Below are 27,771 nucleotides of genomic sequence, written 5' to 3' on the forward strand. Positions count from 1 at the left end.
AGCCCAGAATTACCATCATCCATTGTTCGAGCGGGAAACTATTAAAAATGCAGTAGAATGGGGGTGTTTATTTAATACCTCAGCCACAATGCATTGGATCAATACAAAGGAGCATCACATGAAAGTAATCAAGCTCCCATCATCTATAATGGATGGCACAATCAGCAGGACAGGGGGCTGCTTTTGTGACAGGGTTGAATAGAAGAAAGGATTGCAGGGGAGGAACCATTATGGATCCCTACACTAGTCATCTGTTGTGAAGTTGATGACCAACTGATGACTGTGACTGTGGAGACTGTGGAGATGATGGTTGAAAGAGACAAGTGCCAAAATGAGGGGATGATTGGGGAAGGTTTTTTTTTCTCCAACACTGGAAAAGGAGGAATCTTGATATTCAAATATTCCTTCTATTTCTCTGCACGGAATTCGAGCTTTTGCTGTGTTTGTCAAGTATGGTTAATACAATTGTTTTCGCAACAACTAGTAAATGTGATAACTGCAGAAATGCAGTCTGTTGAATTACAGTAATATTGTAGTATCTAAAATGTGTATTCTAATATTTTTTTTAAACTTGTCTTTTCCGTTTGATGCTCCATTTCTTCTTATCACACCAAACACACGCTTGTTGCTGCACTTCCCACCTGCTGATCTTACAATTGTGTGCCCATTCTTGTGTCCTGACTGTCCTGGCTTAGCTTGATACTGCGTGTATTTCAAAAGGTTGCATTTGCTGACAGATAGGGACCAATTATGATTCAGTACACTGTATGTTTTCAGAATGCCTCATGGTCTGCAGCCTCCAGAGGGCCGGCCGCTGTTTAATTACAGATTCTTTAACTACTGTTGTGTACTGTATTCAGTGCAGCTGAACACAGCATTTCTTTGTTACAATTATTCTTAATGTTATTCAGCACATTAATCAGCATACTTGGAAGACTTTTACCTATTTAAGAAATTAAATAAATGCTTTGTCTTCTCTCTTTCTCTTTTCAGGTGGTGCTAGTGTTTGCACTCAGCATCGGGGCCCTTGGAATATACTTCATAGACTCCTCTGAGTAAGTATCAAGTACAGCAGTGACACTGGTGAGAAAATAGAAATAAACTCAATTTGCATGTCCAGTATTTATCGGCACAATTTCCTGAATGATACATCCTAATGATGAGTGGCTATTTGTCCATTTCACAAAACTGTGAGAAGCAAATGCTCATATCCACACCTCCTCAAGGAATAAGCTCTGTGTACACATATAGATACAAATATGCACACATCTGCATCTGAGGTTTTGTCAATGGGAGGGCACACAGTTTCCATGGTAACTGGCATACTTGTGTATGTGTTGGAAAGACTGTCCTATGTGAGCTCAGAAGTGTTGATGCTGTTGGTTTATGTGAATACCTAGCTGGCAGTCATCCAGAGGCAGATTGCAGGCTTGGCGTCTCTCCCGCCACCATTGCAGCTACTATCACACAGCCTTGTCTCATACTGTACCTTTAAACAGATAGTTTGGAATTTAGGATTCTCACCTGTAGAGATATGGTCTTATTATCACTGGCATCATGTGAAGAGCCAAGGCGCTCCGGCATCAGGTAGAAATGTAGCAGCTGGCTGCTAAAATCTTTTTACTTAATTGAATTAACTTTAATTGATGGTGTAATATAGACATCCTGTAAACCTCAGTCTGTAGCTGTAATTGCTGTTATGGCAGGTGCTCCTGTGAGGATTTAAAATTCTGTTTCAACAAGACACTGACTTGAAGTTTTGAACTCCAGCCCCACGTTTTCCCTCTGCAGTTGAAACCAAATTCACATTCTGCAGGCAGCCGCCCTCAGATTTTTTTTTTACTTGACTAAAAGTACAAGTTCAGCACTTTAAAAGTAATTAATTATAAGAAAAAGCATGCATGAAAAAAATTCCACTTAAGTATTATGAAGCACATGCCCTATACTGTATTCACACCACCGTGATCTGACTTACTGTTTCCGGACTGGCAGGACTTGATTTTCTTCTGCCAAAATAAACAACAAAACTGTATGTCATTGCACTTTATTTCCTGCTCCGCTTATATATCAAAACACAGCCTCAGATATTTACTGCGCTGCCTGGAATTATACAAGGTTGATTGCAAAGGGACCATAGCATATTGAGCCCACCTCTGATAATGGTTCGGTGTCATATTCATTCCTCTGCTGGTTGTTGTGAAGTAAAAGCTAGCCTCTGTAGTTTGTTTTTACTTTAATATGAAGTCTGTTATCTGTGAAATTATGCCCCTGAGGAAAGCGAGAGTCTAAAAACACCATGAGATACTGTATAATTTCTCTAGAGAAGTAAATCTAAATTGCAATTCAACTTAGCCTTATCTCTTCGCTGCAGTGGATAATTATTCCTGGTATAACTTCAGTCACCCATTTGTACCTCAGGATAAAAACCTTACTTCCTCCTCTGCATCTCTGCCTCTCTTCATATATTTTACCGTTTCCCTGTTTTTGCTCTGCTCTGCCCATGATATTTCTTCTTAAACTTACAGTTTGAATCGAAACCCAAACTTGCAACCTTGTAAAGATTTAAAAACAAATCTTTTCACATTATTCTGATTGGTTCAAAGTAATTTATTAAGACAATTCAATCACAATCAGTGACCTTAATAATCTAAATTCAGTGGTAAATCATTAATCATTCTAATTGTGGAATAATTGGACCTCAAATGTGTCATCACTGGCCCCACATCTTGTTACTGTGGATGTATTTCTCTACACTATAGCACAATAAAACCATCACAAATTGAAATGTAATTACGCATCTCTAAAAGTGGTGTTAACACAAAATGTAGAAACTTGCTCAACAAGTGTTGGACTAATGTCAAAGGGTTGCACTTCTGTACAGAGAGGTATGCTGATAATGTATTGGGCAACAAAACAAGTAACATTCAGGATAAAAGTGACTGTAGTGAAGCATTATTTGGTTACAGCTGCAGTTTCCCTCAGAAAAATGTCATCATTACATCATTAGTAAGTATATTTCTGTATGGGTTGGCTTGCCAAGGGGCATTGCCCTCTCTCACTGCGCTCCCATTAAGCCAAGGCCCTCATCATCGTGATTAGCTCAAGGTTGTCACTGGAGAGCGCACATGCTCTCAGGGGGTGATACTTGTCAACCCAGAGCAGGTTCAACTCACTCTGGTAGATTTGATATCCTAAACATAACTCTGGTGTTGACTATACAATGCCATTTATTTTTAATGCTATATATTTCAAATATTTTTAATTTCGAATATCTTATGAGATTGTGTATTTTTGTCTCAGCTGCAGTAATGGATATCTGTATTTAGGTAGTTTTTTTTTTTTTGTTACACAGCTATGTAAGCACAGTCTTCCACTGATCATTACCTCACATGCATTTCGAGTAATAAAGGAAAATGCTACAATAATGTGCACACCTTATTTACTACGCACTCACATGGTACAAAAAGCTCTACAGATAACCTTCCCTGCACTCGGCCTCCTCGCCATAAAATGTTAATGTGCGTGGAATCAATGATCGGAGAGTTACAGGTCACCCTATAATGGCAGTAATTACGCCACCAAACGAAGGTACAGACTCATGAACCGTTCAGACTCAGTGGCTTTATTTTCCATCGTCTCTTGCAATCTGCTCTTTTGGTCATCGGGCACGCTGAATGTCATTTGGAAATTGTCTGTGAAAAAGGCACCGCTAATGGAAAGGATTATAGTTTGGTCCCTGTGGTAACAGCGGAAGGAGACATTTGGTTGGAATAAGTGCATGTGGGAGGAATCTTGGGAGGCTTGAGCTGCGTGTTGGGCTTTTATGTCTACTTCAGTGAAGCAGGGTAGTCCCTTAAGGCAAGGACACACACACACACACACGCACACGCACACACACATATACATAAAGTGCACCCTTCTTAACAGGAGTTCTGTGTCCCAGTATTCAGGAAAACACAGTAAAGCCCTCTGTGGAAGCAGGTAGACGGAGTTTAAAAGGAAGGAATTGTAAATTGGATGCCCTCCCACTTAAACAGAGAGATTATAGTCATTGACTTGGCAACCATGTTGTTGTTAGGAAGAGTGTTTCTTGAATGAACGACAATGGAAATGTAGCATCGCTGAAAACGACAGTCCATCTGTTTGTTTTCACCAAGTGGCTGTTTATCCCTGAGCACATAATAATGCATGATTAGACTTTGCCTTTCTGTTTCTCTGCAGTACAGTTCACTTGCCAAACCGATGCTATTTTGGTGATGTTTTCATTGGGAGGAGACTGCATCCTCTCCCACTCACATCTGAATCAGCTCTAATACCTCATCCCTATTCTTCATTTCTCCTCTGTGCTCCTGCTTAACAAGGAGGAATGTAGGACAAAGTCTCAGCAGGCTGCTCTTAAAGGGATGCCCTTGTTCCTGCTCCACTTCTGTGTCTATTTCTCTCCTCTCTCGACCCCTCCGTGCCACACTGGCGTAGTCACGTTAACTTGCAGGAAGGCACATGTGAATGCGGACACAAAACACTGTTTTTTTTTTTTGTCTCCAAGTGGCCTATTAAGCAGTCTCTTGTGCCTCTCTATTGATTGTTTGCTATTAATGACAGCCGTGAAAAGGGAAGGATGTCTAATGACTAATTAATGGCGTAAGGTGAGACATATGGCTGAGAAGTGAAACAAGCCTTGTAGACTTCTTGGCGATGAAGGGCAGCATATCACAGGACCTCGTCTTCTTAGAGTGTTGACAGTACTTGAGTGATGTGCCTGGAATATCCTAGCGTCTAAATGGATCAGGGAAGACTTTGTAACCATGAGAAGGCTGGATTTATAGCCGACACCATTCCCAAGTGGTCTTATTTTTAATCCACAAGTTGTACTAACAGCCCATGACTCCTTTCCAAACGTCCATGGGTATTTTCTCATTCAAAATGACGGAGTTATCATCAGCACATGAGATATAAACATCATATTCGTAGATGAGCTTTTATGGAACATAAGGAGGCTGGGCCCAACCTGTTGTGGCAGATGGTTTGGTATACGGACGCTTCTGGGAAACTGTCCAAACTGTTTGGAAAAGGGCAGGCACTTTCAGGGAATACTTGGCAGGTGACTGGATGAACCACATGTTTATCACTCTCAATCCCAGACAAATAAATCTAAAAGTTACCGGCTGCTACATTAAGACGGATGAAAAAGGTTAACACAGCTTTTCAGTCACAACCCAACAAACCTTGAGAACCAGCCAGGTTGTTGTGGGATTTGCAAGATCATGAGCCTGCCGGGCTCCAAGTTATCAGTTTGTGGCCAAAACACACAAGGTCAGAGCAGTAGGTGTCCTACACTGGTAGCTCTGGGTTTGTTTTTTGACCAATTAACAATCCATATTGATTTTGATATACAGAGGCTCCTCCTGCTCTTAGTTTTTTTCTTTTTTTTTAAATGGCTATCTGATGTTTTGTCTGTTTACTCACCAAATAATTCATTGATAACCTCTTGCAAACCTGAGGCATATATAGATATTTTTTCTCTCTTTTCTTTTTGTATTATCGGACATTTCAAGCTACCAGCCTCTAAAATGATTTGTTTAAGAATGTATCTGCCGTCGTGATGATCAGAATCACAGCTGCGTGACAAGATACCAGCTTCAAATACAAAGTTTATTATTTTTTACAGCTTTTATAAAAAAAATGAAAAAAAAAAACGTTTCATTTTTTGGAAAAACAAATCTGTTATGCAGTTCAATACAATAATGACAACTTTGCAGATTTTCAATAAATGTACTGTTTATAGACAGAAACTTGTATAAATTGTCAAAGCTTTCATTTTTACATCATTTTTTACAATGATGCAACATGGAATTTGAAAAAATAGCCTATTCAAGAAATAAAAACAGGAAACAATGGCTTTCAGTATCGTCATTTGCTTTTTTCCCTGAAAAATGCTTTCAAATTCTGGTATTGCCAGATCCACAGGTCACTATAATCACATCTAAAACGTATCCATTGCTGCCGGTATATGGTATCAATTGTTTAAACTACGATGCATTTGAGCGAAAGACCCCCCAAAAAATGGTGGTAAACAGTCAGTTAAGAATAAACAGAAGTTAGCTAGTGACAATATGACAAACAACTAAAATAAGACTAATCTGAAAGATGAAATAGTTATTGATATTACTATTAGACCTAGCAATGTTAGTTATAAAACAATCTGATAATTGCACATCATGTTAGTCACCAAAGATTTAAATATCCTAATCTTAGTTTAAATAATGCCAAAACAACCGCTAACACGACTTTATATTTTTAATTAAACACACATTTTGTATGATATAGGTTTTTGTTGAATAGAGGACTCATTTCAGTTTTTGTACTGTTATGGCTTTGAATTGGACTGCCATGCTATTTCTCTGTTGCAATATTTCAGCTCTTTTTTTTTTCTTTGTTGTCTTTTTTTGCTTCATGGAATGAAGTGTTTTTAGTCTTTGGTGATGTGCTATTTTCAATCACAGACTGTCTCAGCCCAAAATAAATCGTTTCTTTTTAACAGAAAAAGCTTGTAGAGGGCTGTAAGTCATTTGCATTCACATGAAAAATTGAGTCATCTATTTTTAGCTTCCCTGGAGAGCTTCTATTTGTCCACGGCCCTTGTTGGCTCGAAGGTTTTTCTTAGTTTAGTAATTGTGTCACGACCTAGATCAATCATTTAGACACAGATCTGAATTTCCTACTGCTTCTTTCTTCCTTTGGTCCTTGGATGTACATTGAAATTTGGACATGTACACTAAATATCAATCTAAAAAATATTCATGCTTTTTTTTTTTTTTTTTAAATCTCTGACGATATTGTGTCCCTGTAGTGTTATGGTAAAAACTGACATTTTGAACCTGCAGCAATTCAAGATACATGCAGACAGTAAGACACAAATTTGGTGTGTGTTGCACTGTGATTGTGAGTATTAGTCAAGCGGGCAGCAGTGAATTGTTCCTGTTTTCTCTGGGGGCAACCTTGCTATTGCTCCTGCAGTTATCCAAGGTCATGTCCAGGCTGGTGAAGGACTGGCTCCTGCCGTCTGACTGAAGGTGTTTAGGGCTATTTTTAGCACATCATCATCAACAGGCTGTGTTGCCCTTGAGAACAAACTAGTTTTACCTCTCTGGTTGCATTTTCTACAGGCCTAGTTCCCGGTCAGTGGAAGTTAATGTGGGGAAACATTTTACTTTTAACATTGTATCCATGTTCTGCACTTGTCTGTGAGGGAACATTATTCTTTTTATGTGTTTACATTCCTTGTAGCCATCCGACCTTTTTTCACTCACTCATATTTCTTCCACGTCACTACATCTTTTATGTTATCCTGCTGAAATCTTCGCAAGTCTTGCTGTGCCCTTTGTTGTCCTCTCTCCCCTTCATCGCTTTTATGCTCTACCTATCAGGCAGGGTGGTGTAACTCCAGGTTGTGCTAATGCTTGAGGAGTAATAGGAACTGTGGCAGATCTATTTTCAACAGGACTGTGGCAGCGTGTGGACTGGGATCCCTTGTGATTGCATAGTGTGAAGTGACATTGGAAGCAGGAGTCAGGATTTTGTCCCGTCTTAGCTACTTTTTTCGTAGGAAGAGGACACAAAATAGCACAACTCAGTAGCAAAATGAATTTAAAATGAAATCCAATATGAAACATTAAAATGTTCAAAAAATGTATGATATTATGACATTTGTTCCTGTTACTAGCTTCAGTGACACTACACATTCCTGCACAATTAACACATTTTTTCAATTTCCAGGGATACTGGACTGAATCATTGGATGAGATGTATTCTTATGTAGAAATCACACATTTGTTCAACAAAGGCTTTTGTGTAGGATTTATTGGAATTAACCGGCAGAAACACAGATTGCAACAAACTGAATACAGTACCTCTCACTTCATCATATTAAAGGCAAGCTTTGGTAGCCACCGTAAATGTGAAATACATGACAACCCCTCTATATTGGATGAGTGTGGAAATGATGGTGCAACATAGTGCAATGTGAGATGGCTAAAGAATGTTCATTAGTATTCAAGAGGAAAACGCTTCTAACTGGCCAATATTTTAGTGAGACTGTTGAAGTTCAGCAGAGAATTGTCAATGAAGTCAATGAAATGATGTGAACGTCTACAACAAAAACGTCCTTTTTTCCTGGTATAACAGGTAAGCTTGGTACAACATAACAGGTGCCTGCTTTGGCTGAAATGAGGATGATGAGAGTTTCTCTGTAATTTATTTACTGGTATTTATTTATTTTTAGTGTTGGAAAAAAGGCTTATTATAAAGGAGTGTCTATATATATATATATATATATATATATATATATATATATATATATATATATATATATATATATATATATATATATATATATATATATATATATATATATATATATATATATATATATATATATATATAATGTATATGTTCAGGTTAAAGGTTAACAAGATGACTTGCTAAATACAAAGAAATATATAAATTCTTTGTTTTTTAATTTTTTCAGCGATGAGCAGTGGAAACTCTCCCGCGCTGAACATTTGAGGTCATCCTTTCATTTTGTGATCTGAAGATGATAAAGAAACCACAGTTCTGCTCCAAATACCTCCCAGCACTTTAGCTGGTGTTAAGCTTTAGCATCAAACAGTGCCTGTAGAAACTGTTAAAATTAAGCCAACGTGTTGTTTTATTCAACGAACCACGCCAGCCCGGCTGTCTTCCACTCTGCTCTGGATGTGTTACCAAGAATCCTTTGTGTCACATGACTATGGATGAGCTATTGTGCAAAATTAGGGCAAAGCCTGGCCGTCGGGGAAATGCCACAATGACCCCTCCAAATGGCTTCTTCACTATGCACCATCTGTGGGTTTGTGTAGATATCGGTGTTTATCTTTAACTTCTGTAACATTAATTAAAACTAAAGAGGAAGAGGATATGAACACAGCATGCAGAGGCTGTGAAGGCTGCTTGAACATAGTGTTTATATTAGAAGAAAATAAAACAGTGCAGGATTATTGTGCACACTGAGGTGGCATCTTATATTTCGTAACAGGGTCACCTGTATTTAAATAAAAAGAGAATCTTTCTGGTGTCTGGTTAATTGAGTATCTTCCCCAGATAAGTGTTAACATTTTTTGAACAGTAAGAAGTACAATAGCTTCTTCTGCGTTATGATATCAAATGATTAAAGCATATTATTAATCCAAAACAAGTCATCAATAATATTCTCAATATTTTGGGCTGGGCAGATTTTTACATTAAGGATTTCATTGGTTGAGAAAAAAAAACACACAAACATGAATCAGAAGATGGATCATCCTCTTAAAGCAATCTCTCCATTTGATGTCAGCCACACTAATGAAGTGTGATAAAATGTGATCTTAACTGAAAGATGATGAAGCCTCAATAGCTCCTCTACACCTCATGCTCTATTCTTAATCTCAATATATTCCCCTATAGGCTCCTTTAACACAGATGCATACTAATGTTTAATTTGAACAAATGGGACTTATAACTATTTACTCTTGTAATAACCCAGTGTGGGTTCTGTTGTCAGTCTATGGATTCCCAAAGGTTGCTTCTAGCCAGTCAAGCCATAATCCATATTCATGCTTTCCCCAGAGTGGGATTTCCTTTTTCCTCTTAAGCAAATGATACGGGCCCATGACCAAGTGAAGAATGTGGTGGGTGCACAATAGTCATTGCTTTTGTTGAGGACCCCCACTTCCTAATGGTTAATCATTGACGATGGATTATATGACAGACCAGTTTAGGAACAAGTTATTTATCACTGAATGCCTTTTTTTTTTAAAGAAACACTCTGATGGCTATTGCAGTCTCTTTGCAATCTCTTTAAATGAGGAAATATCTGTTGGAATATTTGGGTTTGACAGACACTGAATAATTCATTCATGCATGCTGAAAGTACTGTCACATCAAAGCGGCTAGGAGTTTTATTTTCAGCTGTTTCATCTGCGTGTGATTGACTCTGCAGCTAAGTCTTTCATCTGGCTCCATGACCCCTCATGGCTCAGTAGAGGAAATACAGAGGATCACTGAAACTCAGTCAGTAAATTGTTGTTACTGAATGTCATAATTCAAAAATCAAAGCATTTTTCATTTAATATTTTGATCATCTTAGATTCCCCAACGGCAGTTTTTTTTAGTAACTATGTTAAATAATTCCTGGTGGGGTTTAAACCACAACTATCAGACAGCATAATTTGACCCCTTTTGACCCCTTCACCCATGCTGTCCATAGCCTTTTTTCCCATCAGTTCTTTAAAGGATGGCGACGTATGCTACTTAGATGATTTCAGCACACATTGTTGCTGAATACTTTTTTCCTGAAGCATACTTTACTATTTTCTCCTCAAAATCTTTTGCTCTGGAATCATCTCTTCAGAAACAGTTAAAGACTCTGGTTCATGTGCATTTACTCTTGTAATAACCAACTTCCCTGTGATCTTTTTCTCTGTTGCAGTCCTATAGAGTCCTGCCAGAACTTCTACAAAGATTTCACATTACAGATCGATATGGCCTTCAACGTCTTCTTCCTTCTTTATTTTGGCCTGCGGGTAAGCTTGCACGTGTCCATGTACGCTCACACCAGCACAGAAGCTTACACACACATAGCTGCTTATGCTGCTTTTGCTATTCACACTTACAGACAAAGAATCTGCTAAAAAATGTTGAACACCCTCTAAAACATCCTCTGTTTTTTTCATGGAGACCACAATGTCTGGTGACAATAGCTCTTTTTTTAAATAAATTGAGCTTTGGCTCAAACTGACACTGCTGTGATGATGTTAGCGTGGCTGGCATACGACAGCAGCAGTCCTGTGGTGTAAATGAAACCTTGACGTCCTGAATTAAATAAACCCATAAGCTGCTTACACCTCCACCCATCGGCATGACTCAGCAAGTGGGTTTGAAACGCTTGTATGTATTTATTTTCTTGTAATAGTATGTCAGAGTTGTTGGAGGATGACACTGCAGTTTGAATGGTAGACTGTGCTGGCGTTGATCTAAAAACTTTAGTTGTCATGTTGAGTTCCATTTCTTTGTAATTTTTTCTGACAGTTTATAGCAGCCAATGACAAGCTGTGGTTCTGGCTGGAGGTCAACTCTGTGGTCGACTTCTTCACCGTCCCTCCTGTGTTCGTTTCCGTCTACTTGAACAGAAGCTGGCTTGGTAAGTGTGCACATCCTCTTTAGCCATCACTGTTAAACCTTGCCAAACCTCTTAAAACCCTCACAGTTTTGTATTTTCATTTCTCTTTTGTCCTCTAACTTTCCATGCCACCCCTTCTTTTATCAATTACTCCACACCCCCCCCAGCCCCCTGTGCATCACCCTCACTTGCGATCATGTCTCTGAGGGTCTGTTGCTTGGGGCTGCAGTCAACTTTCCCGTGTCATTGCAAGTGACAGTTCTTGGCTCCTCTGAACAGGAACGTAGCAGGGGAAATGGACTAATGGGAGTGAATGTGACTCAGAATGAGACTGGGGTTTTCTGTCTTTCTATGCAATTATGGTGTAGATTCATTAGCAATTTTTGTGTTAACATATTGCACCTGGAGTACCTTACAGCAGTCCATCAGTGTTGTCAAATGGGCTCATCAACATCCGTACAACAAAAATGTACAGTTAAAAGCATGTGTGATTGCACACACTCATGCATGACCAGACTGGAAAACACCCTAACCTGCATTACATAACGACCTATTTTTCCCACTGTCTTTAGAGAAATGTGACCTAGATTATACTGCAGTAAAAAGAGTTTCTTTTGTAGGTGTGTTCTTTTTCAGGTGCACTGCCTCCGTACTTTTAAAAAACACACAGAGGAAAGTTTGTGCTGCTAATGCAGTATTTTAGTGTACTGTTGGACAACTAAATGGGGATCCACACTAAGATTAATCACAAGGATGTGAGCATGATCCAGAAATACTGCTATCTTCTGGGCTACAGCTCATTTGAAATGGACAAAAACATTGTGCTGAAATGCTTTGGGATGAGATGAATCATTTTTTTAAATTCTTTTAGGAAATAGTGAATGTTGTTTTCTTATCTGGAAATGAAGCATCAATGTTGAAAGTTGTATATAGATTTGTAAGCCTCATACGCTCCAATCCAGATGTCTTTTTCAGTGAAGACCATGGCTACCTACTGGGAAAAGCATGACTGCCGTCCAGACCTCCCAATAACTGAAAACATTTAGCCTATCTTAAAATGAAAAATAGGATAAAGACCACTCAAGACTGCTGAGCAGCTTGAATCCTAAATCAAACAAGAATGGGAAAACATTTTTCTCCCAAACTCTCAGTAAGTGTTCTCCTCAATTCCCAAGATGGACTGTTGTAACAAGAGGTGGATATACTACACAATAGTAGACATCACCATATCCCAGCTATTTCAGGATGTGTTTGTTCTTTTTTTTCTGAATATTACATATATTTAAACTTGCAAATCATTGCTTTCTTATTTTATGTACATTAAACACCAATCCTAAATGGTGACAATGGTGTCAATTAACGGGCTCGACTCAATCTGGAGGTGAATGATGAAAAAAACAAAACAATACAGCAAGTCAAAATACAGCTGGGGTCACTTCTGCTATGGTCTCCGGAAGATCAATCAAGTATCATGTCTGTGGTTCACACTTTTCTTTTTATCATTCATATTCTTCATAATAATGAAAGAGATAAATCAAATGGCATACTCTATTAAAGTCCTGTTTGCCGTGTCTGACTGATCTCTTTTATGTGAATTGACTGATTGAAGGAAACAGTTACTTGATATCCTCCATTCTTGGCAGCCACGATATTGATTAGCTGTAAATTTATATGATATTAGGCCAAAACCAAGGCATAAAAAAGCCTTAAAATATCTGTGAGGCTATACCAAATAGTTTTCATTGCTGATCAGACTTCTACTCGTGTTCTTTTTTTATATTTAGCCACTTTAGTATTTGAGGGCTAGTGTATTGTGCATGTATTTGCACTGTTGTATGCCTGCGGTTCACTGGAACACCTGAACTGAAAATAGCCATCCATATATCTTCAACAGAAGAAACATTGCCTGCAGACTTCACAGGGGACAAGCTGTGCAATGCATAAGAGATGGGCAAGGCAAATAATCCTGTTTCTGGAATTCATGATGTAAGATGTACTCATCTCATCCCAAGAAAGCGGTTGGTGTTAAAAGTCTTGATAAGGATGATGAAAGACACTGAAATGGTGGTCTGTCTGATATTCTGTACATAATTACGTGTGATTATTTAAAATCCTAACGTGAGAGTTAGGATTCCTTTCTATAAAATCCAGCTGCAGTGTGTTGTTGTGTCTACCAAAAACATACATTTTATCACTTTACTAATCACTTCTATTTGATAGCAATATTTTATAAAAGGAAGAATCTTGGGAACTGGCAACATCCCCTTGGGATTACCAAAATGTAATTACTTAGCAAAATATGCTGTTTAACAATAAAAAGAAAAGTGATTTAAACTTCATTCTTGCCACACAACGAGCAGATGGTGTGCATTGGAGTGAGGCAAATGTAAAATGTCAAGGCCTGTGCACTTTCCAGTCATTGAGGGAAAATTAATTTAAAATTGTATCAAGCAATTTTTCAACATCGGACATGGTGAGCGTCAAGTGCCTGGTGTCCAACATTCAGTTTTTTTTCTGTACCCAAATTCAATTCAGTTCAATTCAATTTTATTTATATAGACTCTATTCTAGGCACTTTCCAGAGACCCAGATCATGACCCCTGAGCAAGTATTGCATGAGCAAGTATTGCATAAGCAATGGCAGGAAAAAGCTCACATAGCAGGATAAAAAACCTTTAAGCCAAACAATGGCAAGGAAAAAAACCCTATAAGGGGGGACTCTCCTGCTGAAGTTCAGCCAGGTAGAGCAGGAAAAGGGAGATCAGAGAGAGAAAAGGAAGAATAGTTATAGCAGCAGATCCCCGATGTAGCTATGTTTAAGACGAGCGGCTCTAGTCTTGTCCTGTAGCTGCAGCTACTACTCGCCCTAACGCACTAGAGATTACACTAATTATAGGCTATACTAAACAGAACCATTTTAAGTTTGATTTTAAAGGTAGAGGTGATGTCGGCCTCCTTAACCCAAATTGGAAGTTGGTTCCAGTAATGTTGCCTGATAGCAGAAGACCCGTCCTCCAAATCTACATTTAGATTCAGATTCAGATCCAGACATTTATTATCATTATACAGCGCACAACGAAATTAAAGGCAGTACGGAGTGGTGTTTTCCTTCAAAAACAGATTAAGTAGAAATAAAGTAAAAAAGTAGAATAAGTATAAATAAAAAAGAATAGTAAAAAATAAAATAGACTGTAAAAAGAACGGTATATGTACAAAAAATGTGCAACAGGTACAATAGATACACTGGGAACTACAAGTCAATCTGCAATCTGAGAATGGAGAGCTTTCTTAGGAACATATGGCACAATCAGATTGTGCAAATATTGCGGAGCTAGGCCATTAATGGCTTTATATGTAATAGTCTGGGAGAGGATGCTCCTAATCTTTGCGAAATTACGGAGATTAATATACAAACCAGATTAATATGCAGTTTAAAGGACAAAATCTATAACTCCAAGGTTTCGCACAGTAGTACTGGAGGCCATTGCAACATCATCTAATCCCTTCCTAAATCAATAACCTCTGTTTCATCAGAATTTAGAGGTAAAAAGTTGGTAGAGATCCAGGCCCTAATGTCCTTCATACATGCCTGAAGTTTGGCTAACAGTTCTGTTGCATCTGGTTTCATAGACAGCTGTGTATCATCAGCAGAGCAATGAAGGTGGACGTACATTTATTCAATTCTTTAAAAAATTGCATTATATTCATTTTAATTGAATTTATCCTCCCTGCCAATGATAGTGGGAGAGATGACCACCTCTCCATATCTAATTTCGCCTTATCCAATGTTATTTTGAATTTATCATTAAACAAGTCTATGTTTACTTGTTACAGTAACACCTAGATAAATGAATTTATCCTTGCATGTTGTGAAAAGATAAGCCTGGAATGATGATCTCTGCGCTTGCTTATTAATTGGGAAAATAACACTTTTCTCCAGGTTAATTTTGTAACCAGACACCCCACCAAAATGTCTAATAATATCAAGGGCCACCGGGATGCTCATGACAGGCTTCGACAGGAAAAGAAGGAGGTCGTCAGCATACAGAGCCAGTTTATGAGTCAACACTCCCCTTCGTAACCCCTCCAGTCCAGCAGCATTCCTCAGCATTATTGCAAGGGGCTCAACGGCAATGTCGAAGAGCAGGGGTGATAGAGGACATCCCTGTCATGTACCCCGGAAGAGGGGGAAAGGTTCAGATATTGTACTGTTTGTTCTTACCATAGCTTGGGGGCTCTTGTAAATGGTCTGAATCCACGATCGGAAGTTAGGGCCAAAACCAAATTTCTCAAGAGCGGAAAACAGATAGAAATATTCTATTCTATCGAAGGCCTTATGGGCGTCTAGGGAGATCACAACCTCAGGTTCAATGTTATCCTCCGCAGTATACATCACATTGAACAGAAGACGAAGATTATTGGAGAGTTGTCTCCCAGCAACAAACCCTGTCTGATCAGGATGTATTATTTTACCTATAATAGGCTCAATCCTAGTCGCCAATACTTTGGTCGATATCTTATAATCACATCCCAGTAAACTAACAGGGCGGTATGATTCGCATTTAAGTGGATCCTTATTTTTCTTAAGGAGCACAGAAATCATAGCCTGTGACATCGTTTGAGGCAGAGCCTTTTTATCAAAAACTTCCCTGTATACCCTGCAGAGCAGGGGTATTAGTTTGGGGGGGAATGCCTTGTAAAATTCACTTGGGAACCCGTCAGGGCCTGGTGACTTACCCATCTTCATATTCCGAATCGCATTCTCTATCTCCCTTGCAGACAACGGTTCCTCTAGGCTATCTCCATCTGCCCTTTCTAAGGCTGGTGCTTGCAGCTCATCAAAAAAATCTCTTCACACGCTCCCTGTTATTTATTTCTGAGATGTACAGGTCCTTATAAAGGGACTTAAATTGATCATTAATACCCTTCTTGATCTATAATTTTATTTCCCAGAATATCCCCAATCTCCACTATCCTACCTGTAGCTGCTGATCGTTTCAATTGGTGGCTCAAGAGTTTGCCTGCGCATTCGCCATGCTCATAAAGGTCCTGTCTTGACCTAAAATATAGGTCCTCCTCATGTTGGCTCATCAGTACATCGTATTTCTTCTTCTTTCGATGTAACTCTTCAGAGGGGGCCATAGAGTGTGCCAGGTCGACTTCCTTTATTGCTTTCATTATATCAGTAGTGCGTTTCATCTTTCTTTTCCTTTCACCTGCACTATATGAAATAATTTGACCTCGTATATAAGCTTTCATGGTTTCCCATAAGGTGCCACAGCTTATCTCAGGGGTATCATTAAGCTCTAAGAAAAAATCTATTTGAGAGTTCATAAATTTTGTAAAATTGTCATCTGCCAACAGTCTGGTATTAAGACGCCATGTTCACTGGGGCGGCGTGTTCTCAGGAAAGCAAAGTTTCAATATGGCTGGACTGTGGTCGGATATTACTATACCAGAATATTCTACCTCTGTCACTATAGGGGTCAATTTATTGTCCAATAAAAAATAGTCAATCCTTGTATATGTCTGATGTGGTAGAGAGTAAAAGGAGTACTGCCTGGAAGTTGGATTTGTGAATCTCCATGGATCAAATATACCGTACGCTTTACAGAAAGAATTGATGCATTGCGCTGATTTACTTAATACCGTGGTTGTTGGACTAGAGCGGTCCAGAGTTGCATCAAGAACACAATTTAGGTCTCCCCCCAAAATCAGATGTGAGTATCCAGGTTAGGTAATCGCGAAAACAAGTCTCTAAAAAATTGCATATTGTCCCAATTTGGAGCATATATATTCGCCAACACTACAGGCATATTAAAAAGCTTTCCCACAACAATAACATACCGACCATGTTTATCCCTTATTGTAATTGTTTCTATGAATTGTACATTCCTGTGTATCAGGATGGCCACTCCCCTACTCTTACTATTGAAATTCGAGTGATAGATTTGATTAAATCCCCCCCTACAGAGTTTGAGATGATCCTTGTTCAACAAATGGGTCTCTTGTAAATAAGCTATCTCTACTCCCTGGTCCCGCAAATGTGAAAATACCTTACTCCGCTTAGCTGGCTTATTGATCGCCCTTGCATTCCAGCTGATCAATTTTGTGTCCATCTTGCTCTCACCCATGTTTGACGCCATATCAGGAATCTGCAGCCCGGTGTCACCATTGTGCCCCCCTGGAACCCATTAAGCGGATCACATCTTAGAGGTCTGGCAGCAAAAGAAAAAGGGGAAAAATTAAAAGGAGGGGCTCTGGGAGGGGGAGGGGGGGTACTATACATATAACACAACCAACACATAAAGTATAACATACATGAACTCTAACACACACATAAAGCTCTTTAACAAGCTCTCTCGTGGCCAACCGGTCCACCATCTCAACACGCAAAGCCTGCCATGTACCGTACCAATCACCCCCCTTAAACACGTAACATCGCCCCTCTGACTTAGTCATCTGATGAGGAAACAAACTGGAGGACCTCTAACCGTGAGATCTTAGATAAGGTATAATAATGCCCAGAAATAAAATTGAAAAAAACTAACAGGGAGGTATAACTAACCCTAAATCAACCCTAAGATCCTGCATTAAAAAAAAAAAAAAAAAAAAAAAAAAAAATATATATATATATATATATTTAAAACACATATTCCAAGTATATATACACACCATACATACACCCCATTTGCATGTGCCATATACATATATATACACCCACACACACCCATAATACACAACACATACCGTACATATATAAAGAACACTGTAACATTATAACTATAACATCTCATTTGAACACCCATTGACATATCTCAATTGTAGTCCGATATTACTTTGTAGATGTTGTCAAGTCTAATCAGAAATATCCTGCCTACATCAATCCTCTCATTTAAACAGTGTATTAATATGTGTAAATATCTACTTAGCCAAGTTCAAACATGTCTGTTGACTTCATCCGGGGCTCAGTTCTTTCTTGATGTAACCCACGGCATCCTTTGGATTCTGGAAGACTTTGGTTTGCCCTCCTTCTGGCGTGATGACCAGTGTTGCCGGGTAACGCAGCCCATATCTGACACCCGCACAGGCCCGCAGGAGGCTTCTTGCTTCTTTGAAGGCTCCTCTTTTATTGTTCACTTCCTGAGTGTAGTCCGGAAAGATGTGAATCCGGCCACTCCGACCCTCCGGTGTTCTCTCAATTTTCCTCGTCTTCTTCAGTATCTCCTCCTTCTCACCATGACATCTCACCACGAAGGCTCTCGGTGGGACTCCGTCTCCGTCTCGTTTTGAGCCGAGAATCCGGTGCGCTCGGTCCAGCGTCGGTATTACTGCTAGTCCCAACTTTTCTTTCAGCAAGCCAGCAATAAAATCGTTTTTTTACCTGCCTCGGCCCCTTCTTTAATCCCAACGACACGTACGTTGTTGCGCCGTGATCGTGCCTCGAGATCCTCACTCCGTCCCCTTAACTTTAATATCTCCTTCTCCATTTCTTTCAGCCTAGTCTCCATGTCAGTTATGGCATCCGACTGCCCACTCAGCGTCTCATCCACCTCTTTTTCCCGTTCATCCATTTTACAAGCCAAACTTCTTGTTTTACTGTCAATCAGCCTCACCTCCCCGCGCAGCAAGTCAATCTGGGCTTTTGTATTTTCCTCCGGGCTCTTGGTCCACTTTTCCATTTCGGCCGTTGTCTCTCTTCTCTCCTTTTCTATTTCTTCCTTACACTTTGTGATCTCAGTCTTTGTCTCCGCTCTGCATTTCGTAATTTCGGTATTGCCTCTTTTAATCTCGGCCATCATCTCCTCTGCCCATTGTGGTATGTTGTCACGACGGGGCGGACTAGCATTAGCCTTGCTAGCTGAGGAGGCTAGGCTGTTAGCCACCTGTGACTTGTCTCCCGTTCGTGTTGCTCGAGCGGTCATTTTGGCTTCAATTTGCACTGAAAGCGTCCCCGTTTGCTCCCTGTGCAAAAACACACTTGTTTAATCCCACCAAATGTGAAAAATGTGGCGATGGTAATAATTACTGACAACTTTTTCACGGAGCATCAACTCGTACGTCCTCACACGGCAAAGCACATCCGGCGCCCCCTTTGTAATAAAAATAACTAGCCGTAACTCTTTGATTAAAACAAACAAACAAACAAAAAAAGGGAGAGAAGCTGGAAATAATAATTCAAAGATCTTTATTGTAGTCATTTGCATACGACATCAGGTTAGTCATTGCCTAGGTCACTGTTATTAGTTTCACAGGTGGTTCCTGATTCTGCTCCATGAAGCTTTTGTATTCAGACTGCAAAGAAACTGTGGACACAAGTTTAAATGCAACCTAAGTGAATGGATCTGAATCTCATTGGCTACTTTTTTGATCGCCTTTCCTAGAATGCGTTTTAAGGCCAGGTCTGAATAGACCTGTACCTAGTACTAAGTGTAAGTGCTCAATATGGAATGTATATCCAGGGGCTGAAGAGGCACAAATAAAGAAAAAAAACAATGCTTGTAAAAATACAATTCACATCTTGCAATGACTATGTGATTGCATGGCCCGGTTTTTTTTTAATCTAAAAATATTCATAAACTGAAGCAGTTTTGTTGAAAATAATCCAAATTCTTCTCGATTGTTGTGGAGGTCTCATTCGAATCTACAAATCAGGTTTGATATCAGGTTTTGCTGCTAAAAGAGGTGATACAAGCTTCTAAATTTTAGAGTTCACTTTCTTTTTCTATCCTGCATTGTGAAAAATTAATCAGGCTGCTCAATACCAGAATGAAAACGTGTATGTTCAGTTATGTAACCTGCGATCTGTATTCTTTTATCACCGTATCAGCTGGCATCTCCTTTAAACGTGTTTATGTTAGTGAGCATATACTATATAACCACAGTACAGAAACAGAACTGCCACTGGTATGACCTAAGCTAATGTTAACTGGTCATGTTCTTGTCCACGTGTTAAAGGCTAAGTGCTGCAAAGCCTCAGTTATAAAATTAACAGTGTGTAGCTCCGCAATTGGATGTGGTGTACCATAACAGGCTGGTGATAGCTTTCGGAACACCCTTGGTGCTTTAAAAAAGCCTGTTAGTGTTCCTCCTCTGTCAAGGATGGCATTCATAAGTCCCTGACTTTAACCCAAGATTTAAAACCATTTTATGTCTGGAATGAACACAAGTAAGCAGCATAGGTCTTAGTAGCTCAAAATATAGTTCTTAATACCTGGTTTGTTTTTGATGAAGCCATTTGAAGTTCGTCATCTTCACTCTAGAAAGCCAGACAGGGACACAATGACTAATCTACCATATAACTGGCACTACTTTAATTGAGTTAAGAATATGGTTTTCAAGCAGACTTTGATGAAAATTGGGTATCGAGTATTTAGTATTGCACTCTTAATTTCTTATGTATTATTTCATCTCCTGTTTCCTTCACTGATAAGGAACACGCATCACATTCAGTATAGTGTATCATAATTATTGAGGCCTTCGTTTTACTCTGACCACTAGAGATTCAGTGGAGGTGTGCTTATAAAAATACCTCTAATAGGGTTTCTACCCTGCACAGTGCGGTGGAGCATTCGCCCACTCTGCGCCCAAGGAAGTGTATACTGTGAATTTGAGCTCATATTCCCACCGCCTCTGCAAATTGGACATTGATTAAGAGGAGGAGAGTCATGTGCGGCTAATGTAAGAGTGCATGTTGAGTTCTTCTCTGGAAGAATTAATTAATTTCCTTTTACCACATTAATTCAGCGCTTCTCTTTTCAGACTTCTAGCAGAGTGAGAAAAGGTGGTGGTTGTTGAATAAGGCTTATAGATTTTATGGCTACCAGTCTCAGTTTTAAGAGCCATGAAGGTAATCCCACACCAATCTACAGCAATGAAAAAGCAACGTAGAATCATTTTGACTTAAATAGACCCAGTGACTTAACTAAAACTGATCCAACAATCTCTAAAACTGCATACTATTTGGTAACAGCTTAAGTGTTGTGGAGCCTGCACTGGCATTGAAAATGTGTGGTACTACTGCCTCCTAGTGGTGAAACAGTGTATGGTTTGCTTATCCCTTTCATTTTCCTGCTGAAAGAGGCTTACAGTACCTGACATGGACATGAGTGCATGTGCCTTATAGGGCCCACTGGCAGGAAGCCTTCATGTGCACTCGGGGGAGGGAAACAAATTTGAGGGACGTTAAAGCCTCTTTGCTGTGACTAGGGCTCTCATATGGAGTGAGATATATTTACCATTTTAACAAAAATGTGCAGTCGGTTTTAATGTTAAGATGTGAGTGCCTGATGCATTGCATGAATGAGCGATAAAAACCAGGCGGCTGTAGCTGAGTGTGTGTTAAAAGCAGTGTGGAATCATATAATCTAATCCTGGCAGAGTTGACTTTCAGTATTATCCCAGATCAAGCATCCCAGAATGCTGATTGATAAAAGGTCGCGGTAGGCGGCCGTGCCAAGGCATGTGACAGAGAAGCCGAGCTCTGCTTTGCTGGTTTGCAGTGACGTAAGTGTTGGCAAGCACCATAAAAACGTTTTTGAATGAGTATTTAGTGAGCTGTCGTGTGTGTGCGACAGTTGCATCTGAAAGAGGCTTTTGGTGTGTGTTGAAAAGAGATTTTCCTCATAAACAAACATGTGCGCAAAGGAACGTGACTTCATTGAGTTTTTCTCTAACACATGTATATGCATGCACACACACTACACTGGTGAGGATATTGAACACGTTTCTTCTCTCTAAACAAATATCTGCTGAATCTTGTAGGACGCCCACAGGTTTCTGCTCCCAGTTGAGATGAACGATGTAAGAAGTGAGCATACATTTGTTCCACAATTTTGAGTGCAAGATACATAGACAATTGCATACAGTCACACACAGATGCACAGTTTAACACAATTATACAGTAGATGCGTCATTCTTATTCAGGACATTTTGACTGTGTGGGGCCTACATCTAAGCATTCTGGGTGTTTAAGGGAATTTCTAAGATATTGTGCTGTTCTAAATTGAATGGTTTGTGGGCGGGATGTGGGGCTATTGCTAGATGGAGATGGATAAAGTAACAGACTTAACCAAACTGAAAGACTGCAGGATAGACAAATGTTGATAAAGTGAAGTACTTGTTACAGTAATATGTGGCCCAAATTCATCTTTATTACTGTGAAAGTCTCAGAAAAAAGTCTCAGAAGGAGTCAAAAAAGTAATCGACTTAAATGCTGCTGAAGCAGGTTTGATCCGATTCAATTCAAATGAGTTTATTTCTGCGGTGCCAGTTTGAGATTGAACAAGCCATTAATGCACGTTTATTTAAATACAGTCCAAATCAGTCCAGTTACACTCCAGTTATAGTCAAATTTATATACATTTTGTTGTAATTCATTTGATCCAAATTATTCCAATTCAGTTCACTGCATAATAACTGTATTCGAAATTATAATGTACATTTTTAAAATCTGCCTAACCCAGTCCAACCTCCTGAACATGCATGAGTCAGCAGGTGACGGCTGAAAGAAGAAAACTCCCTTTAACAGGAAAACACCTCCAGGAGAGTCAGACTCAGGAAGATAAGCTATCTGCTTTGATCATCTGCCTGCCAGACTCAAACCGAGGACTTTTTCCACAAGAGAGGAGCCTTATAACCCAAGGCTTTGCTTCCTATACAAGTTTTAGAAATATTCAGAACCCCAAGTAGGCCTTCATTCTGGGAGCAAAGCGCTTGTTGTTGGGATAGCGTGAAACTTTTAGGTTTAGAAAAAAAAAAAAAATGTAGGTAGGCCCTTACAGGCTTTATATCTGAGGAAAAGAATTACATCCTGGATTGAACAGGAAGCTAATAAAGAGAAGCTGAAGTTTGACAAACATGATCTCTTCTGCCTTGTGCTTATTCTCATCGGAGCTCTTGCTCTGAATTATCTATCTTTGTCTTATATTAAAAATACAACAAAACTGCAGTGCTGCTCTAAGGTGCATCTTAGAAATACATAAAAAAAACACATTCACTCAATAAGGACTTAATTCAAACTAGTTCACCCATAATGAATAAATAAGTTATAATAAAAGGAACATGCTCTCAGCTAAAAACAAAAAAGTAAAAAGTTGCGACTGTCTTATTCTGGATCAGCCAAAGGCTTTTTAGAGAAATTTTTGTACGTACTAATTATTAGGATTTGTCCATTTATGCACCAATTTAGCTTATTTGAATAACACTGATACAATTCTAGACATTATCACTGAATGATATTTATTTTTCTTATCATTGGAGAATGGATCCCTAATCTCTCCTGGATTTTTTTTTCCGGCTGTCAGATAAAATCGTATGAAATACCGAAGTAAAAACAGGACACTCAATTTGAAAAAGGATTATTGTTTTTTGTTCAGCATTGTTAATCCCTGGCAGGGTGCAGACCTTTTTGGAAATTAGGTTCAACACAGCTGTGTGTCGATAGACACGGCGCTTCACAGGGGTTAACAATAATGCCCTGGCAGGAGTAGCAGAAAGGTAAATCAGCTTGTGTTATGGGGATTACGGGCACTGTAACGCAAATGAAAGAAAAACAACTCATATTTTTGAGCTGACATTTTGCTCACAGAGACAGTATCTGGACTGGGCTGCGGGTTCTAGCTGGGTTTTGGAGCTTCTCTGTGTGAGGAGGGGATTTTATTCTAAATCGTTTCATCGAGAGCTGTTTTGATTTGATTGCAAGGAATCCATAACGTATTTCTTTGGGAAGATTTACTCTTTTTAGTAATGTTTTTCTTGTTTTGCCAATTTACTGGGAATTTTCACTGAATACAAGGTCACAAACGTTTTGGATTACTGTAAATCTTTCTCATATCGATCAAAAGGAATTCCTTGGAGGAGTTTTGTGAGAAAGGATGATTCCTCCCAAGCTGCTTGTGTACCGTCGCACACACTGCGATGTTAATTTAGAGAACCTCCATGAGACATGGAGGCGGAAGAAGTCCTGTGGCGACCTTTTTCAGAATGGATACAGGGTGAGGCAGGGCCATCATGGACAGGAGGAGAAGGGAGGACAAACTGGCTTTTACCACACAGTTTGGTCCTGTTTACGAGTCCTCTGCAACTGGGGTAAGAGCATTAGTGTTAGTATGGAGATATGTGCTGATTAGTTTTTACCTTACTTTATTATTATTATTATTTGATGGCCTAATTTATGAAAATAAAATGATCAGAAAACTTATTGTTGCTAAGAATGTAAACTCTACACTACAGTGTGCCCTCTCATAAGGTTTTACATTCAAATAAATTAAATACTTGGTCCCTTTCTAGGTCTTAAATTAGGCAAATTTGACCTTAGGTGAACAACTTAACATATTACTATAGTGTTTGATTCAGACAGTTGGGAGTCCTCCTGGGAGAGGACATCCCACCTAGTCTCTCCAAGGGTCAGACTGTCCAACGCTCACAAGAAACAAACAAATAAAAAAAAAGTTTGTGTTGCAAATATGTAAACACTGATAACCATAATGTTGAAATTATTTTATTTTATGAGAAGAGTGGGTTTGAATAATAATATGATAATAGTCAAATATTATTGTAAAATTCTTGCTTGCATTGCAATACTTAATCTTGAAATGGTTCTTTTTTGCGATTGTGTGTACAGTACAACCATCTTCCTGCCTGGCCAGTCATATCAATTATTTTCCTTTTTGATACAAAGAAGAAAATTGTACAAAATTCCTCTTGATTCAGTTTCCAGGGAGCAGCAAATGCAACAAATGCAGAAGGCCTGCGTCCGGACGTCTTTGGACAGACGTACAACCGGTCGGAGTAGTGAAGCATGTGACATCAGCCATCCCGATTGTTTTTTGAATAGTGACTCTTGGATGCTTCTACAAGAGTCCTATAATACAGCCTGTCCCCCTCTTGTTTTGATTAGTTCGGTACACTGCATTACTGCAAATGGTGGGGGTTGGCAGAGGTACCGGAATTATTTCTAGACATCTTCTCCATCTGCACTGCCTTTAGGCAGATGTTACGTCAGATCCCGACTTTCAGGTGCAGACGTTGTTATTATTTTAATTTGATCAAGCACTTCAGGGTTTTTGTCTCAACAATAAAGCTGTTGCATGCGTTTTGGGCTGGTTTTTGGGTGCTCTGGCAACACCGAACACAACATAGTCTGGTCTTGACAGACAGTCCTGTCACACATCCTCCACGTCTGGGCACTGAGTCGCAGTAATGTCAGATACTTTACCTAAAAACCATTCTTCATTTTCTCTTTTTTGCCACATTATTATTATTTTATTTAAAGAGAAAAACACAAAAGAAAGAACTCTTTATTGGGGTGCACCATCATAGAAAACTAACATCATAAACAAAACTGTTTTTTTTTAATGAGCAAAACACAAGAATAGAAGTAGGATGTGTTTTGTTTTTCACATGACTGTAGGCACACATGCACCACATTTTCCACTGGATCAGACATGTTATGTAAAAAGCAAATGAGGTGGATGTCACATTGTTCCATAATCTCCAAAGGGAGCTGCTCTTGGATTCAGATTAAAGCATAGTGCTTCTAAAAACTTGTTTGAATGAATGAATAATCCAGCATTCAGATTAAAGTGTCTTGTTTGTCTATTTACTGACATTTTTAAGGTTCTTAACTATGCTTGAAAGTTAATTAAAAAAATGTAAATTAACTGCTGTCACATTTTGTTTGCTTTCACTTGTGTTTTTCAGACGTGGAGCTTTTACATTTTTCCTTAAATTCTTCGTGTTGCTAATCTCTCTGTTTTTTTTGTCTCTTTCTTTTCACATAGGTTTAAGATTTCTAAGAGCACTGAGACTGATCCAATTCTCAGAAATCCTACAGTTCTTAAATATCTTAAAAACAAGGTAATAATCAAACATTTTTCAAACTAAGACGGCTACTGCTCATACTGTCCATCTACGGTATGTGTGATGATATTATAGTAAGTCCTGAAGGCCGGTGTTTGCTGTGATGGCCAGAATGAAGTCGTCACTTCCTTTTAGGTTAAACTTCATGTTTAAGCAAATATTAGGAGCGATCAAAATGTTTTTTCCTTATTTAAACATACCAGTTGTTACTTTATTAAGCTGACAATATCACAGTGTTTCTTTCAGTGTTCTCTGTTTCTGCTTTCTCTAACCAGCAATTCCATCAAGCTAGTGAATTTGTGCTCCATCTTCATTAGCACTTGGCTCACAGCTGCCGGTTTCATACATTTGGTGAGTTGACCAGTTAGTGTCAAGTTAAGGGTCATTGCCACTGACTACTGACCTAGAAAGTATATTACAAACTCAGGTGTTAATGGCCGTTTGTTTTATTTATTTATTGAAGAATTAGCAGACTGAAAAATCAATTGTCTGAAGGTGATCTGTGAATGACGTTTCACTTTTCCCCAAACATAGATGGGCGAGTCTTTTAGTTTTTTTCTTTACCTAAACTGCCACATAAATCTGTGTCTTTCAACCTTTCATAGAGCAGTTAGAATAACATTTTATCATCAGTCGACTTCAACAGTGAGACTTCATAGGTCTGCCTAAAAAGTCAGTCAGACAGCTACAGCTGATCCAGAAAGCTGCTGCCTGAGTTCTCACTAGAACTAAGAACGTAGACCACGAGCACTCTGGTTGTGATATCTTTACACTGGCTCCCTGTTTCTCAGAGAACTTCAAAATAGTTCTGTTAGTTTATAAATAACTGAATGGTTTAGGACAAAATACATCAGATACTCGTTGCCATATCAACCATCCAGACCTCTCTGGTCTTCTGGTCCAGGTTTGCTCTGTGTCCCCACAATCAGAACCAAACATGGAGAAGCAGCATTCAGCTTTTATGCTCCACAGATCTGGAACAAACTTCCAGAAAACTGCAGCAACGCTGAAACCCTCAGGTCCTTTAAATCAAAGTTAAAAATCCATTTGTTTACAGCTGCTTTTGAATGAATTATTTTAACCATTCTGGATTTAAACTTCAAACAATTTTAATTTCCGTATTACACTGTAACCATAGCTTAATTTATTTAAAAAAAAAATTCCCTTCTATTTACTTTTCATGTTTTTATCACGTAAAGCACCTTGAATTGCCTTGTTGCTGAAATGTACTGTGCAAATAAACTTGCTTCCCCTTGCCTAAAATCAATTCCTCTCCCCACCACCCAAAAAAGCATGTTTTTAACCACTATCACTTGGACTATTCAAGGTGCTATTGTCTTAACTTAAGTTATATTCAATTATTTTATTACTCTGCTAGTCACTAAACTTTAGGCACATGCACTCCACAGTAGCAAATTATTTGTAGGAATTAAATAATCGTTTTTTTTTTGGACTAATAAAGTGAAAATGCATAATTTTTCCACAACACAAATAATGATCTGCAACACTGGTTAAAAATCACAGATATTGATAACAATTCAGCATGATCAGGAAGTGATTCAACTGACTATATAACAAGATTTAATGGAAGAATCTGCATAGAAATGTGATCATTGATGCTAATATTGACTAGTGGATTGCAGGTTCAAAGCAGTAAAACCAATCTGGGTAAATTATGACAGTTTCTGAGAAGATAAACAACACCTATTTAGTTC

The 27,771-nt window shown here is 38.9% G+C and overlaps 1 protein-coding gene across 13 annotated transcripts in view; it reads left to right on the forward strand.

Moving 5' to 3' along the window:
- Positions 1–27,771, forward strand: part of kcnma1a (potassium large conductance calcium-activated channel, subfamily M, alpha member 1a) — a 158,233-nt gene that overhangs the window by 71,804 nt on the left and 58,658 nt on the right. For 12 of the 13 annotated variants that reach the window (XM_061745430.1, XM_061745432.1, XM_061745427.1 and 9 more), the window contains exons 3-7: positions 994–1,055; positions 10,505–10,598; positions 11,104–11,215; positions 25,978–26,053; positions 26,332–26,407. In XM_061745430.1, coding sequence (XP_061601414.1) covers positions 994–1,055; positions 10,505–10,598; positions 11,104–11,215; positions 25,978–26,053; positions 26,332–26,407 — 420 coding nt within the window. Of the gene's footprint in view, positions 1–993; positions 1,056–10,504; positions 10,599–11,103; positions 11,216–23,884; positions 24,284–25,977; positions 26,054–26,331; positions 26,408–27,771 lie in introns of those variants that run through there. The other variant, XM_061745436.1, reaches the window with a different exon arrangement.

The sequence above is a fragment of the Cololabis saira genome, chromosome 17 (assembly GCF_033807715.1).
Source record: "Cololabis saira isolate AMF1-May2022 chromosome 17, fColSai1.1, whole genome shotgun sequence".
In the NCBI taxonomy this organism is placed as follows: domain Eukaryota; kingdom Metazoa; phylum Chordata; class Actinopteri; order Beloniformes; family Belonidae; genus Cololabis; species Cololabis saira.